This window comes from Ornithorhynchus anatinus, chromosome 3, assembly GCF_004115215.2.
Source record: "Ornithorhynchus anatinus isolate Pmale09 chromosome 3, mOrnAna1.pri.v4, whole genome shotgun sequence".
Classification (NCBI taxonomy): domain Eukaryota; kingdom Metazoa; phylum Chordata; class Mammalia; order Monotremata; family Ornithorhynchidae; genus Ornithorhynchus; species Ornithorhynchus anatinus.
In genome coordinates, this window is record NC_041730.1 from 77520706 (window position 1) to 77536654 (window position 15949).

Consider the following 15949-nt stretch of genomic DNA (forward strand, 5'->3'; position numbering starts at 1 on the left):
CCCGCAGATTAGATTCCAGGCATCCTCTATCCTCTATTTTGGTCCATATATTGGGGAAATAATATTATATTTTTCTATTTCCAATTAGAACATGGGGTTAGATGCACAGATACCGTGTTGGTAGGTAGGCTTAAGCTCCCCGTTAGACTTTAAACTCCTTGAGAGCAGGGGTTATGTCCACCAACTACACTGCCCTCTCCCAACTGCTTAGTACAGTCTACAAAGTAAACACTCAGATACCACTGATTGACTGGCCTCTGACGTGTACTTGAGAACTGAGGCAAATATCCATTTAAAAGTTACATTGCGATCAGTTTACAAAGACATTCTGAAAGAATTACATGCTTGGAAAGCTTATCTCTTTCAATTTATAGGTAGAATTTGGACCTTAGCAAATACAACACACTTAGTGTTTCAGAACCGTTGCACTTCTAAAAATCGATATGCTTTCCGGCAGGTTTTGACGTTACTGAACACAAATGGATTCCTCATCTTCTCTTGGCTTCATTTTGATGAAACAACAACCCCTTGGACACCTCTGTACAATCCATTTAGTAAAGGATGTCTTCGCAGTTTAGGCCAGATCCTCCTGCAGTATTACTCTATACTCGATGGCATTTCATGCTTCCCTTGCAGCAAGAGTAACAGCATTTATTCAGAACCCACTTGATGCTGTGCACTGCACTCAGTTCATTCAATCAATGATATTTACTGAGCACTTAATGTGTGCAGAGCACTGTACTAAGCGCTTGGGAGCATACAACGCAACAGTGTTGGAAGACCAACCCCTGTCCCCAGGGAGCTTCTTGAACTGAACTTTGTGACTTGTGATTTTTTAACGGTGTTCGTTAAGCACCAACTCTATGACAGGCATTGTACTAAGCGCTGGGGTAGATGCAAGTTAATTACCCCACATAGGGCTCACAGTCTTAGTCTCCATTTTACAGATGAGGTAGCTAAGGTATAGAAAAGTGAAATGACTTGCCCAAGGGCACAGACCACACAAGTGGCAGAGCTGGGATTAGAACTCAGGTCCTCTGACTCCTAGGTCCGTACTCTAGCCATTAGGCCACACTGCTTCTCTGACTTGAACTTCAGCACACCACTCGTAATGCTGAGTTAACATTCATAATGGTCACTCCACACTGGTAAGGAGCTTGGCCTAGTGGAAAGAGCTCAGGACTCAGCCCGGAGTCTGGAAACCCCAGGTTTGAGTCACAGATCTGACAGGGGTCTGCTGTGTGACCTTGGGCAAGTCACTTACCTCTCTTGGCCTCAGTTTCCTCACCTGTATAATGGGAATAAGATAGATTGGGAGCCTTGGGTAGGCAGGGACTATGTCTGATCTCATAAGCTTGTAAGGACTCCCGCACTTAGCACGATAGGCACATAGTAAACACTTAATAAATGCCCAAATTATTATGACTACACCCCGTAAATGTTACACTTAACTGCCATCCTCTAAGAAACATGGACATACAAGAAGTGTTCACAAGCATTTGTAAAAAATGGAAAGGTGGAGGGAGAGGGCCTCGGGAAAAAGCTCATTTCCTCACATTTGGAATTCTATAAAAATAGAAAAAAACCACTTTGAGTACATTGATTTTTGAATATGAAAATAAGATCTTAGACTTCAATTTGCAAGTTTCTTGGGAACCTGTTTTGCTAACAAGAAAATGCAATAAGGATAGCAGCTTTGGCCTTTATACTATTATCAAAACTACTCTGTGAGTTTTTGCCACACAAATCCTGTTCAGAAGTCTGGCTTTTCCTAGTATTGTGGATTAGAGCAGTTCCAAGCTTTTTTCATGAGGTTATTTTCCTCAATACATTAACTCATGTATCATTAAAAACAATTTCTTTACTTATCCAAACCCCTGTTAGTTCACTAATGTCCTTGAACTATATTTCTTCCTTTTAAAATGCTGTAGTTTTTAAAAGGTACATTTTTTCAATCCCATTCGCTTTAAACACACTCTGCACTCTACACAACATAATTTATCATCTACGCAATCCACAACAAGTATATATGGAGTCAAAATACAATTAGTCCTGTTTAGCCCTAGTATTCTACTTTTTCTCATTGTCAGCTAAACTGGATCCTTTGTGAAAAGTAAAACCTCCACGTGCCTTCTTCTTGCACAACTCTAATCACCTTCATTCATTTTACGAATCAAAGGTATTTACTGAGCGCTTACTATGTGCCGAGCACTGGGCTAAGTGCAATTAGAAAGAGAATCCTAAGGTCCTTGGCTGGTGGACCACTTACCACTTTTACTGTATTAAAGTGCGAGTTCCTACCAAGGTATGGATAGAGACTGCATTTATTCAAAGGGCGCTCTTTAGATTCTATTTATGAAAACGTTGGCAAATTAAATACTGTAACCGTGCTTTATTAGTAGAAAAGACTGGTTTTATTTTCTAAATCAAAAGGACCTTTACATTTTGGGCTTTCTTAGCACTTAGTATCAACTGGGCCATTTGAATTTTGTCTCTATCCTCACGTGCCAGAGGAAAGAACACTTGCTAAGTTTTTGCTACAGAGATACACAGAAGAATTATGTTCTGAAGAAGACCAGCTGACTGAGAGCTGATCCCTTCTGAAGGCGATTTAAATTTTTCCAGTCAACACGGTTCTGTTTAGCGAGGTGGGTGCTTTGCCAATCGCAATCGCTCATCCCCAAATTAATAGTAAGCAGTAAACCTGAGTGTCATTTACCTATCATAGATACCTAGGCTAGATTTATGGAAAATATGTTAAACAAGCTATGCCTATAATTTTGCTTACATATACTTCCAAAAATAGCCTTCTAACTTGCCCAAAGCCCTGAAAATAACCTGAAAGTACAGGATAGTATATAGTATATCAATTATAATAAAATAATAATGTAAGCACTTACAATGTGCCAAGCACTTTACTAAGCACCGGTGTAGATCCCAGATAATGAGGATGGACAGAGTCCCTGTCCCACATGGGGTTCACAGAATAAGTAATTCTGGCTCAACTAATCCAGAATTTGCGATTATCTAGGCCTGTAATTACCCCCTGCTCCTTTCTTTTCCCTCCTTTCTATTGGCAACCACAGCAGCCTTCGACCTACTTAGATTGCAAGTACCATGTGGTACAGGGACTGTGTCCAACCTATCTGGTATCTACCCCGGTGCTCAGCACATATAGAATGTTTAACAATTATCTACACTGTGCTTAAATTAATTAAAATGCAGGTACCGGAAAGATTAGGCAGAAAGGGAGGTAGAGCAGGGAATGGTTTGCACTAGAATCTCTAGGAGTTCTAGGCAGACCTAAGGAAACAGACCAGGGCTGACACTAGGAATCCTAACGTAATCTTAGCATTTACACGAATAGAGGCTCAGACACTCATACCCACAAATAAATTTGCATGAAAAAATGTTCCAATTCAGAAATCATTAATTTGGATCATATATGTCCTTCTTTAGCCCAAATTAATGTGGTTTTATGTACATTGTCATCCCCCTCTCAAAAAAAAAATCATCTGAGCCCCAAATTGTTGGAACCATTTGTGGCCTGAAATAAACTTCTTAATAACTCTCCAACCTGCAAATACATTTTGCGGTGTACAGAACACGATCTTGAACCTCCTTCCTGCTAAGGGGTAAGAGGTGGGGTTCGCTTTTACCATTCTCTCTCTTCCGGCATTTTTTAGGGCAGTGGCCTCTGGTGTTGTGACGTGGTCACAGGTATGGGAGGCAGGAGACCCGGAGTTCTAGTCCTCAGCTCTGCATTGTGGCCTTGGGCAAGTCACTCAACCTCTTTATTCTCCCAGATTAGTCACCTACAAAATGGAGAGAAGATGGATTGCTAGCCTACTACGGGGCAGAGGCTGAGTCTGAATCGATAATCTCGTTCCTATCCCAGCGCTGTGCCAGCAGTAGGAGTTTAATGAATGCTGTAATTACTATAAATGTCTCAGGAAGAATAAATTTACTATTAATAACCACACTCTCTTCATAGATCTTGGGAAATCTTCCGTGGATCCTTCCTGTAGGCACTTGTTAGTTCTCCCACATTTGTAAACAAGCAAGGCTCTTTCTATGAAATTTCAGTAATAATGATAAAGATGAGAGCATGAAAAATTCTAGCTCATTTCTGGAAAACTTTGAAAAAATGCAGGATACCCAACATCTTGGAGAGATTTCTTTTTTGGTATCTGTCAAGTGCTTATTATGTGTCAGGCACTGTTCTAAGTGCTGGGGTAGATACAAGCTAATCGGGTTGGACACAGTCCATGTCCCACATGGGGTTTGCAGTCTTTAAATCCCATTTTCACAGATGAGGTAACAGGCACAGAGAAATAAGTGACTTGCCCAATGTCACACAACAAAGAGTTGGAGGAGCTGGGATCAGAACTCAGGACCTTCTGACTCCCAGGCCTGTGCTCTTTCTACTAGGTCACACCGCTTCCCTGGTGATAGTAAGTTTTCCTTTTGCAACTGAGGCACATGGTGGCCACTTACAGCACTACAGAATTCCAGAAACGCTTAAGACGACCACATCTTAGTGCAAACATATGTTACTTGTGTCACATAAGAACTCACCATAGGGGGTCAGAAGGACACCCACGAAAAGGCTCTTGGCAGAAATCTGCAGGACCTTCATCCAGCTGCTTGACCGTGTCCCCAGTGGGACCCCTGCCCCCCCAACTGCTCTACAGCCTTTGTATTCCCCTACGAGATTCCCACTCGAGTCGGAAGCAGGAGGGGAGGTGAAGGGAGGCTGGGTACTTAAAAGAAAAACTACCGGACATAAATGCATATGGTGTTGTAGTCTACCAAATAAGGGATGGCCCAGCTGAGAAACAGATCGAGTAAAACCGAATGGAAGATCACCCCACCGAGGTACCACGAAGTTAAATGACTTGCTCAAGGTCTCACAGAGCAACAGTGATGGAGTCTTATATGTCTGCTTCCTGCCTCCTGCACCTATTAGGACCAACGCTTCACCACGAGGACCTGAGTTGATAATTTAAGAGAAAGTAATACTTTAGCCTAACACCCCTATTCACTGATACTAGTCACGATAATTATTTTAAATGTGTGAACTCCAAATTCAATGACATGGCAAATCAACAGAAATAACTAAGTAGTATATTTCATGTAATAGGACTTTGACTTGAATACCACATATTAAGAAAATGACACAACAATACTAACTTACAATTACTTTTCCAAAGATTTTTTTTTACGCATCTTCATCCGAGCAATGCTTTAATTATTGACTTAATCGCAACTCCTTTCAGAACATAAGACTGCCCACGATCACACACATTTACCTGCACGTTTTCACTTCAATACAAGCGGCTGGCGATTTTTAAAGCACGGCCTCAAAATTACAACGAAGCATGTGATTTAAACACATGAGCATGCTCTCCAACAATAGGTCACAATTTGTTATGCTGTTTTACATTTTCATTTCGTGAATGCCTTCGAATTGACCGCAGTGCACTGTAAGGAATGCTGGGGGTCCTAAGTGTTGTGGGGTTTTTTTGTTTTGTTTTGTTTTTACAGTGTTACAGACTATCATTAGTTCCTTGACTGAATAAGCATGTATCCATTTCTACAAAAAATTTACAAGAATATTGGGCATCTTTAAAAAGCACAGATACCTTCCATAATGCACTTAGGATATCAAAAGGACCTTCAAGTACCGCTTATCCTTGAACAAAAAAGTAAGAAGTTAAATTAATGTGCAAAAGACAGGTATTACATCCTGATATTTAAAATGCTATCTTTCAAATTAATTACAATAACAAAAACATCAAAATATTTCCAGCTCTCATCAAAGGCTTCTTAAAAAAAGGTAAAGATCACCTGATTATTGCACACATGCTTAAAAATACTAACTGTTCAGTAGGTTGAAGTCTAATCGTAATGATACTGATACATGCAAAAAACTCACTTATTTGCACATAATGCTGAAGCAAGTGATTTTCTCACTCTATGAATGATGGCTCAGCTTTGAATTTCACGATAGGACCGCTTTGAATGTGTTAAACCCTTTAGATTTCTATTCGATTTCATTTTCTTCGAAAAACACAAGTAAAAGCTTCTTCAAATAGCAAATATATATGTGCATGTATCTGTGTGTAGGCGTGCGCGCGCAAAAACTAACATGCACACACACCTTGCAGAAGGTGAAGCTGTACCACAAATAGACAGACCTGTATTTACTTCAGCTGAGTTTAGGTTCCTTAATTCTCTTCCTGAAGTAAACAGAAACCTCAGCCAACCTGAACCACAAATCGAATGTTTAAATCAGGACTGATTTTTATCTGAATTCGACCCTCTCGATTTCATTTTCCTCCTTGTAAAATGGACACAGCTATTGATATGCAATAATATCTACTAAGAGAAGACGATATGCTATTCAATCAGAAATGGATTCGCCAAAAATGGATGAACTGCGACACAAGCTGCAATTCTAAATGCCAGTGTTTCTGCTTTTCCACCATGACACTCCTTTCCAGAAGGGAAAGGAAATTCAGAGATAAATGGATATTGCAAATACTGTATTTCGTGAAGATGAATCAGAGGCTTAGGCATCAACATTTTCAGAAACACTTTGAAGCTTTAGACATCATCGAATATTTTGCTTCGAGACATCGACAAATACCTTCCACCAGGCTGATACCTAGAGGAAAACACAAAGTAAGTGCTCAAATATTGATAATGATAATTTGGTGGGGTTGAAAAGGTCACAAAAATGTGAAACTCATAATGGGAAATCTTCAAATTTACGGTAATTCATTAGTCAGGAACCAGAATAACACAAACCTCTAGTTCTGGCCTCCTAATCACAACTAATAATATCATAAAATGCTCCTCCAGGATCACAATAAGGGGGTCAAGATCTGGAAGGCAAATGACTACTGGAATCAAAGGCTTTTCAGTGATTTACAGGCTTAGATGTAAATACATCTGAATTTAAATAGACCTTTCCAAGCCACGGTGGTGATTCCTTTAATAAAATTTAGGTGGCCAAATAATGAAAAACAAGTAACCCTTTCATAACTTCAAATTCAACTTTCATTTGGCTGTGCTTCAGCATTCCCTCATTGATTACCAAATAAATTAAGTCCCGGAGTATGTAATCTATAGATGGGTTCACAAACAATTAAAAATTGTTTGTTTTTAAAAATCAGGCCAAATTTCTAAGATGCTTCTAAATAAAGCTAAGCCTATATTTCTGTTGAAACACACCTCAACTTCACCTGGCTACAGTGTTTAAGGCTGTTTTATAGGGCAAGTTACTTAGACTGTGATCCCCATGTAGGAAAGGGACTGTGTCCAACTTGATTATCTTGTATCTAACCCAAGGGCTTAGTATAGGGCTTGGCACAGAGTAACTGCATAACAAATGCCATATATTAGGAGGGAAAGGAGTCAGGCTGGAGTCAAATGACAGGATCAAAGAAATCTCACCTTGCTGATTCTGAATCGAGGGGCTCGTCTGTGAACGTTTCTGCATTAAAATCCAAAGGTTCGGCATCTTGAAGAAGCTCTATTCTGTCCCTTTCGGTTCTGTTATTTGACCTGGTGTACTTAGAGACTTCTGCAAAACAGGGAGAAGGGAGGGCAGAGTGGCATGAGAGGAAGAGAAGAAGAGAGAGGGAGAGAGGAGGAAAATGTTTGTGTCTATTTCTCCTATGATAGTAGTTTTTGGAAATGTCGTTATGAAGGAATTAAGGAACATTGTTCAGACAATTCATGTAGGGTGAGAAGAAACAGCAGTGAATAACACCGGTCATGACATAAATGCTACAACCTAATTTTTCCTTAAGGCAAGCTTCACCAAAAACTTAACCTCCACATTATAGGAGAATGGAGAGAAAATCTATAAGAAAAGAACATGAAGTAGTGAAGGCCCCATATGGGAAGAGGTGTCCACCTTCATGCTGAGGCAGTTGTTGATTCTGGAGCAGACATGCCCATTCATAGATTCCTCTCATGACCCAGTGTCATTCTCCGCCGCTGGGGCGTGGGTCTTGAATGACCGTGCCATCCCTATCACCGTGGATGGCACGACCATCCTTACCGTCTCTCAGGCCCGCAATCTCGGTGTCATCCTTGACTCGTCTCTCTAGTTCACCCCACACAGCCGATCCGTTACCAAGACCTGCCGGTCTCATCTTTACAATATCGCCAAGATCCGCCCTTTCCTCTCCACCCAGACGGCTACCTTACTGCTACGGGCTCTCGTTATATCCCGGCTAGACTACTGTGTCAGCCTTCTCTCTGATCTCCCTTCCTCCTCTCTCTCCCCGCTCCGGTCTATTCTTCACTCTGCTGCCCGGCTCATCTTCCTGCAGAAACGCTTTGGGCATGTCACTCCCCTTGTTAAACACCTCCAGTGGTTGCCTATCGACCTCCGCTCCAAACAAAAACTCCTCACTCTAAGCTTCGAGGCTCTCCATCACCTTGCCCCTTCCTACCTCTCCTCCCTTCTCTCTTCCTACCGCCCACCTCGCACGCTCCGCTCCTCCGCCGCCCACCTCCTCACCGTCCCTCGGTCTCGCCTATCCCGCCGTCGACCCCTGGGTCACGTCCTCCCGCGGTCCTGGAACGCCCTCCCTCCTCACCTCCGCCAAACTGATTCTCTTTCCCTCTTCAAAACCCTACTTAAAAATCACCTCCTCCAAGAGGCGTTCCCAGACTGAGCTCCTCTTCCCCCTCTACTCCCTCCGCCATCCCCCTTTACCTCTCCGCAGCTTAACCCTCTTTTCCCCCCATCTCCCTCTGCTCCTCCCCCTCTCCCTTCCCATCCCCTCAGCACTGTACTCGTCTGCTCAACCGTATATATTTTCATCACCCTATTTATTTTGTTAATGAAATGTACATTGCCTTGATTCTATTTAGTTGCCATTGTCTTCACGAGGTGTCCTTCCCCTTGACAATATTGCCATTGTTCTCGTCTGTCCGTCTCCCCCGATTAGACTGTAAGCCCGTCAAAGGGCAGGGACTGTCTCTATCTGTTGCCGACTTGTTCATTCCAAGCGCTTAGTACAGTGCTCTGCACATAGTAAGCGCTCATTAAATACTATTGAATGAATGAATGACACATGCAACTGGCCAGCCCCCCTTTTCAGGATGAGGAGACATGGCCGGCATCAGTTATCTTTGTGACAGAACCAGGATGCGAGCTACTTACGCCTGCTTGCATTTGTTTCTGAGAAGTTTGAGTCTTTTGGGTCTGGGTGAACATTTCTGTTCCTCGTGGAGTCTTCTCGACTGTTTCCATAACGCTCTTTCCACTCCTTGTAAAGAAAAGTAAAAATATTACAAAGCAACTCATCGACACAAATCACCTCTCAGATATGCGGATTACCTATAGGGTACCTCGAACAGCTCTCTCCCCGCTACCTATCCTTGTTCCTTCCCCACTACATCCCAGCCCGGACACTTTGTTCCGGTCATACCAACCCGCTCATTGTGCTTCGCTCTAGATTCTCCTGCCATCGACCTCTCGCTCACATCCTCCCCTCCTTCCTGGCACTCCCTCTCCCTCCATAACCAACAGACCACTCCTCCATCTTCAAACCCCTACTAAAATCACATCTCCTCCAGGAAGTCTTCCCTCACTAATCCTACATCTTCCCACCCTATTTTCCCTCCTTTCTGCATCACCTTTGCGCATAAACCTGCACTCCCTAAGCATTTAAGTACGGACCTCAATCCCAAAGCACATATGTAGTTATTTATTATATCAATGTCCACCTCCCCCTCTAGACTCGCATCGGCAGGGAACGCATCTGCTAATTCTGTAGTGTTGTAATCTCCCAAGCACTTAATACAGTGCTCTGCACACAGTAAGCCCTCAAAAAATACCACTGATTGACTGATGTACATATTCTTATATTTACTTGTTTGATTTATGCATAATTTATTTATACTACATCTCCCCCCCCCCAGTAAGCTCCTCGAGAGCAGAGATTGTAGCTATTTACTCTACTTTAGTCTCCCAAGCAGTTAGTACAGTGCTCTGCATAGAGTAAGTGCTCAATAAATATTACTTATAGATCAGGAAAGGAATCAGATTAGATTTTTGTTTGCCCAGAACTCAATCATAAGAATGCAGAAGTAAAAGAAAGAATTGAGATGACAGCTATAATTATGTACTCACTGCCTTATAAATAATTTAGGACCCATTTACATAAGTTATCAATCAATAGTGTTTGAATGCCTCCTGCGTGCAGACAACTAAGGGTACAATAGTTAATACGATCCCTTCATTCAAGAAGTTTATAATCTTACGGGAGAGACAGATACCAAAACAATGTATGGACTGGAAAAAGAAGGAAAGCAGATATTTGGGTTTGTGCTTAAGTGATAGGGAATGTAAAAGTACACGTATAGGTGTGGGTAGTATCTAGGTGTGCGGTTGGTAGCTAGGGGAATAAATCTGGGGAATGGAGACATTGATGAGGGGAAGGTCTTCTAGGGTAGATGTGATTTTAGAAAGGCTTAGAAGATGGGGAGAGTTGTGGTTTGGTGGTTAGGAAGGGAGAGGAACTTCCAAGCAGGAGCAAAAGCTTGTAGGGAGGAGAGATGAGAAGCAGTGTGGTCTAGTGGATAGAGCACAGGCTTGGGAGTCAGAAGGACCTGGGTTCTTATCCCGGCTCTGCCAGTTGTCTGCTGAATGATCTGGCGCATGTCACAACTTCACTGTGCCTTAGTTACTTCATATGCAGTCTCAGGTTGACTCTGAGACCCATGTCGGGCATGGACTGTGCCTAACATGATTAGCTGGTATCTATTCCAGCATTTAGTACAGTGTCTGGCACATAGTAAGCACTTAAGATGATAGCAAGGCACAGGGAGTAGGCTACCTTGAGAGCAATGAAAAGTGTGAACTAAGATGCAGTCAGAAAAGCAAGTAGATAAGTAGCGGAGGAAGAGAATCGACTGTCTTAGAACCAATGGTCAAGAGTTTCTGGTTGATGTAGACAGGAATGGATAATTATTGAAAGCATTTGCAGAGTGGGGAGGGGTACGCTCAGAATAATGTTTTAGGAGAATAATGCAAGCACCAAAGTGAATAGTGAGCTAGACAGGGAAGGAAGCAATAAACAAGCCAGGAGAAGACAGGAACCTGGATCAGCACGACGGCCATCTGGACAGAGGGGGGCGGGGAGGATCCTGGAAACATCAGATGGAAAAAAACCAATCGGATTTACTGACATCGTATGTGGGAGTGAAGAGATGGTGGGGTCAAGGACGACACCAGGGTTGCATGCGTCAGAGACAGGAAGGAGCGTAGTGAAGTCAACAGGGATGATAAAGTGCAGTGGAAGAGAGGATTCGGGAGGCAAGTTGACAAGTTCAGCTTCAATCATATTGAGCTCGAGATGCGGGTGGGACATTCTTGTGAAGAAGTTCTGGAGGCAAGAGGAGCCCTTCTAGACTGTAAGCTCATTGTGGGCAGGGATTGTCTCTCTTTATGCTGAATTGTACTTTCCAAGCATTCTGCACGTAATTAAGCACGCAATAAATATGATTGAATGATCGACTGAATGAAGGAAATGTGAGACTGTAGTGGAAGTGAGTGGTCAATCAATCAATGGTATTTACTGAGTGCTTACTGTGCGCAGAGCACTATTCTAAGACCTTGGGAGAGGACGATACAACACAGCAGTACAGTACAGAAGCAGTGAAGCAGAGAAGCAGTACGGTCTGGTGGAGAGAGTACATCGGAAGGACCTAGGTTTGAAGCCCGGCTCTGCCATTTGTCTGCTGTTTGACCTTGGGCAAGTCACTTAACTTCCCTGTGCCTCGGTTACCTCATGTGTAAAATGGAGATTAAAATGTGAACCCCATGTGGGATGGGGACTGTGTTCAACCCAATTTGGTTGTATCAACTCCAGCGCTGAGCACAGCCCTGTCTTAACTTATGCCGAGTCCTTTCCGACTCACGTCGACACCACGGATGCATCTCTCCCAGTACGCCCTGTTCTCCAGATGTGATCGTTCTCGTAGTGTATCCATACAATTTTCTTGACAAAAATACGGAGTGGTTTACCACTGCCTCCTTCCGTGCGGTAAACCTGAGTCTCCGCCCTCGATTCTTTCCCGGGCCGCTGCTGCCCAGCGCAGGTGAGTTTTGACTTGTGGCAGATTGCCTTCAACTCACTAGCCACTGCCAAAGCTACGAATGGAATGGGTAGGCCTCTGCTTGACTCTCCTTCCCGTAGCCGAGACTGGCAGAGTCCTGGAAACTCTCCAGGTGCGACCCTGAGAGGGGCTTAGTACAATGTGCAATAAGCACTTAACCAATACTACTATTATTATTAGAGTGGCTAGACACGTTTCCTGCCCACAGTAAGCAGTCTAGATGGGGAAACAGATATTAATATAAATGAATTATGGATATGGATATACGTGCGGTGGGGCAAAGGGTGGAGTGAATACTAATAGCTCAAAGAATATAGATGCAAGTGCCTAGATGATGCAGAAAGGAGAGGGAGTCAGGGAAGGAGATGGGGGGAAGGGGGGCGTTAATCAGGGAAAGCCTCTTGGAGGAAATGTGACTTTAGAGAAAGTTGTTGGGTATATAGAAGCAGCGTGGCTCAGTGGAAACAGCCCGGGCTTGGGAGTCAGAGGTCATGGGTTCGAATCCCGGCTCTGCCACCTGTCAGCTGTGTGACTGTGGGCAAGTCACTTAACTTCTCTGTGCCTCAGTTCCCTCATCTGTAAAATGGGGATTAAGACTGTGAGCCTCACGTGAGGCAATCTGATTACCCTATATCTACCCCAGCGCTTAGAAGAGTGCTCTGCACATAGTACAAATACCAACATTATTATTATTATAGAGAGAGGAGGAGGAGTTCCAGGCCAAAGGGAGGATATTGGAAAGGGTCAGTGGCGAGACAGATAAGATAAATGCAAAGTGAGCAAGCTGGCGCTGGAGGAGGGAAGTGTATAGGCTGAGGTGCAGTAGGAAATTGGAGAGGTAAGTAGAAGGCGACAAATTGAATGCCTGCTTTAAAGCCCATAGTAAGGAGTTTCTGTTTGATGCAGTGATGGATACTTTGCCTACCTAGCTGCTGACCTCTTTCCCACAGCCTCATTTTGGCCTGAAACTCCTTCCCCTTCCATATATGCCAGACCACCACTCTCCCCACCTTCAATGTCTTATTAAGGTCACATCTTCTCCAAGAGGTGTCCCCAGTTAAGCCCTCTTTTACCCAGTTCCCTCTCCCTTCTGCGGCCATGCACTCCATCTATGACCTCTAGGCTTTTGGCGTTCACCCTCTCCTCAACACTTCAGCGCTTCTGTACATATTTATTCATTATATTTTATAAATTATTCATTTATATTAATGTGTGTCTCCCCCTTAAGCTGTAAACTCACTGTGGACAGGGACTGTACCAAACACTTGTGTTTTGGTCAGTTGAAAAATGAAATAAAATCCCATGGGGATTAATTGGTAAAACACGGAAATTCCACCAAAGAAAGGTGCCTCCACTCCAATCCATTGGTATATATTCTCGGGCTACAACGCCTGTCTGTCAAGCCAAAAACGCAGGCCAGATACCCAGGGAAGATGTTCCAGAAACAAAGATGCGCCTTCCCTTGAAGGATGAAGGAGACCGTTTGGTGCCTAGAGGATATGCTACAGGTAGGGTGGGAGTGCGACTGAGCAATTGTACTTAATGCCCTCCTGGTGTAAGCGAGCCTGAAGCGCTAGTGTTCCCATTCATATACACACAACGGTGTTTATCCTCGGTTGGATTCTGGAGCTAGTGGGAGACCGCGGGATCAATCATTCAGTGGTATTTATTGAGCGCTTACCATGTGCAGAGAACCGTATTAGAGTTTAAGAGAGTACAATATAACAGAGTGAGCAGACACGTTCCCCGACCACGAGGATCTTACAGTTTAGAGCTTACAGTAGGATGCAGAGGTGTTGGTGACCTCAAACTCAAATCTGCCGGGATTAAACCCCAGAGGCCGAGGGGCTGCTAAGCGGGACTTGGCCTGACCTCTGCAACTCCCGTATCCCTTTCCCTACAATGCTGAGTCCGGCTCCCGCCTCCCCAGCCTCCCGGCTGAAGAGAGCACTGAGCCTGGCTGTGCAGATGGTCTTGGAAAGAGGAGAAAGGGGAGTGGTACGGTGTGGCAGTTTCTAGGGGGGCAGAAACAAACCTGGGCCCAACCAGAAACGGCCAAAATCTTTGCCCTCGACACGCACTCAAATATCACGGATGATAATGAAGTCAAGGACTCATAGAGGGTGTGTCCATGTATATGTCCCAGCATGGCCTACTGGTAAATGCACGGGCCAGGGAGTCAGTGGACATGGGTTCTAATCCTGGTTCTGCCAAATGTCTGCTGGGTGATCTCTGGCAGGTCACTTCACTTCTCTAGGCCTCAGTTCCCTCATCTGGGCAACAGGGATTACGACTGTGAGCCCCATGTGGGACAGGGACTGTGTCCGACATGATTACCTTGTATCTACCTCAGTGTTTAAAACAGTGCTTGGCACTTAGAGTTTAACAAACACCACATTATTTTTTATTATTATTAGGAGCTACTAAGACATCATCCAGGAGGCAAGGGTAAGTAATCCTTATGTGGGAAAGGATCCTCCCGAGATTAAGCCTTGGACAACTTCCACATCCTCCCTGGTGTTCGGCTACGATGAAGGTCAGATTCCGAGATGCCTGAGGCCCCAAATCTTGCTGCCTGGGGGAGGCTCTGCCACAGAGAGCCCAGGAGAGAGAACAGCGGCAAAACAGCAACTGGTGGTCCACGATAAGAGTGGAGAAGGAGGCCAGGCAAGTGGGTGGGCGGGGGAAGGTTCTTACAGGCTAAAACAATGCACTCTTCAAAATGTTTCCAGGTTCTGGGCCTATCATCACAGTAAAAGTTAATTTCCCCAACAAAATTTAATGAGGAAAAGACTTGCAAATATGGCACATATTGTCACCCCAGTAAAATAAGAACTACTTTAAGGTATCTTTTGGACTATTTCTATCTTCTAATCATTTTGAAAACTCACTCCAGCAGTCAGTCATTATACTTACTCGTCTTCGATTTTCACCTTCCTCTTGCCGCTGCCTTTTTCTTTTCTCTGGAGAGAGAAAGATATTTTCCTTTAACCTTGCTAGGACTAAGACTGCAAAGAAGAATTTAAATATCGGAAGAAGTTGAAGATACGAAATATTCACTGGTGATTTTCTGGACCTCTGTTTTCACAAAAATCATTTCATTCATAAAATGTTCGACTAAAATCCAGCTCCCTGTATACAGTCTAAATGAATGTTCTCTTGTTTCAGTACAACACGAAGAATGCTCACTTTGCTCATTAGCAGCTATCCCAGTCTATGCATTATTAATAAATCTTTGTTGATGATAATGGATTAGAAACCAGAAGAAAACATCCTTAATGCTCAGGCAAAAGGAAAAAAGGACAAGTTACTTGGCTTTCTTGGATTGGCAACTCTGTAACAGATTGAGAATATCTGATACCTAGCCTATACTCATGGTGGTGTGGAATGTGGAATTTCTTATACACAAACCAACCCACTGTGCAGTATTTTGTTAGCACGTGGGTTTTTTAAAAAGCATTATTTGTTGAATACGAAATTTGCAACCCACCAATCTTTTTCATTTTTTTTTTTTTTTTACAGATCTTAATCAAAGCAACCCACAAACTGTAATGTCATATTTTGGTTAAAATGGTCACATTCAGAATCTTGTAGAAGCCAGGTGAGGTTTTTTTGTGTCACTTTTAGCCCCAAACAACAAGGAACATAAAACTCACCACTACAGAGAGCCAATCCTGCCCATACCCACTTCCACGATCCCCATCCCAACCTGAATGGAAAAAAGTAGTGAATTATGACCCAGCAGAAATTAATGTCTCCCTTTCCCACTTCCATCAGATTCACCAAGGTGTTCAGAGCTTTG

At 43.4% G+C, this 15949-nt stretch overlaps 1 protein-coding gene and 1 non-coding gene across 2 annotated transcripts in view; both read right to left on the bottom strand.

Annotated features, from left to right (window-relative positions):
* Positions 1-5105: 5105 nt before the first annotated feature.
* LMBRD2 (LMBR1 domain containing 2) overlaps positions 5106-15949 on the bottom strand; it is a 52373-nt gene continuing 41529 nt past the window's right edge. The window contains exons 15-18 of the mRNA XM_029060531.2: positions 15064-15110; positions 9188-9293; positions 7462-7591; positions 5106-6670 (exon numbers count right to left, since the gene is read on the bottom strand). Of these exons, the coding sequence (XP_028916364.1) occupies positions 6610-6670; positions 7462-7591; positions 9188-9293; positions 15064-15110 (344 nt within the window). The 3' untranslated portion in view covers positions 5106-6609. The remainder of the gene's footprint in view (positions 6671-7461; positions 7592-9187; positions 9294-15063; positions 15111-15949) is intronic.
* LOC114810831 lies at positions 12140-12277 on the bottom strand. The gene has a single exon (XR_003758522.1). It is a non-coding gene; the product is annotated as a small nucleolar RNA SNORA7 (small nucleolar RNA).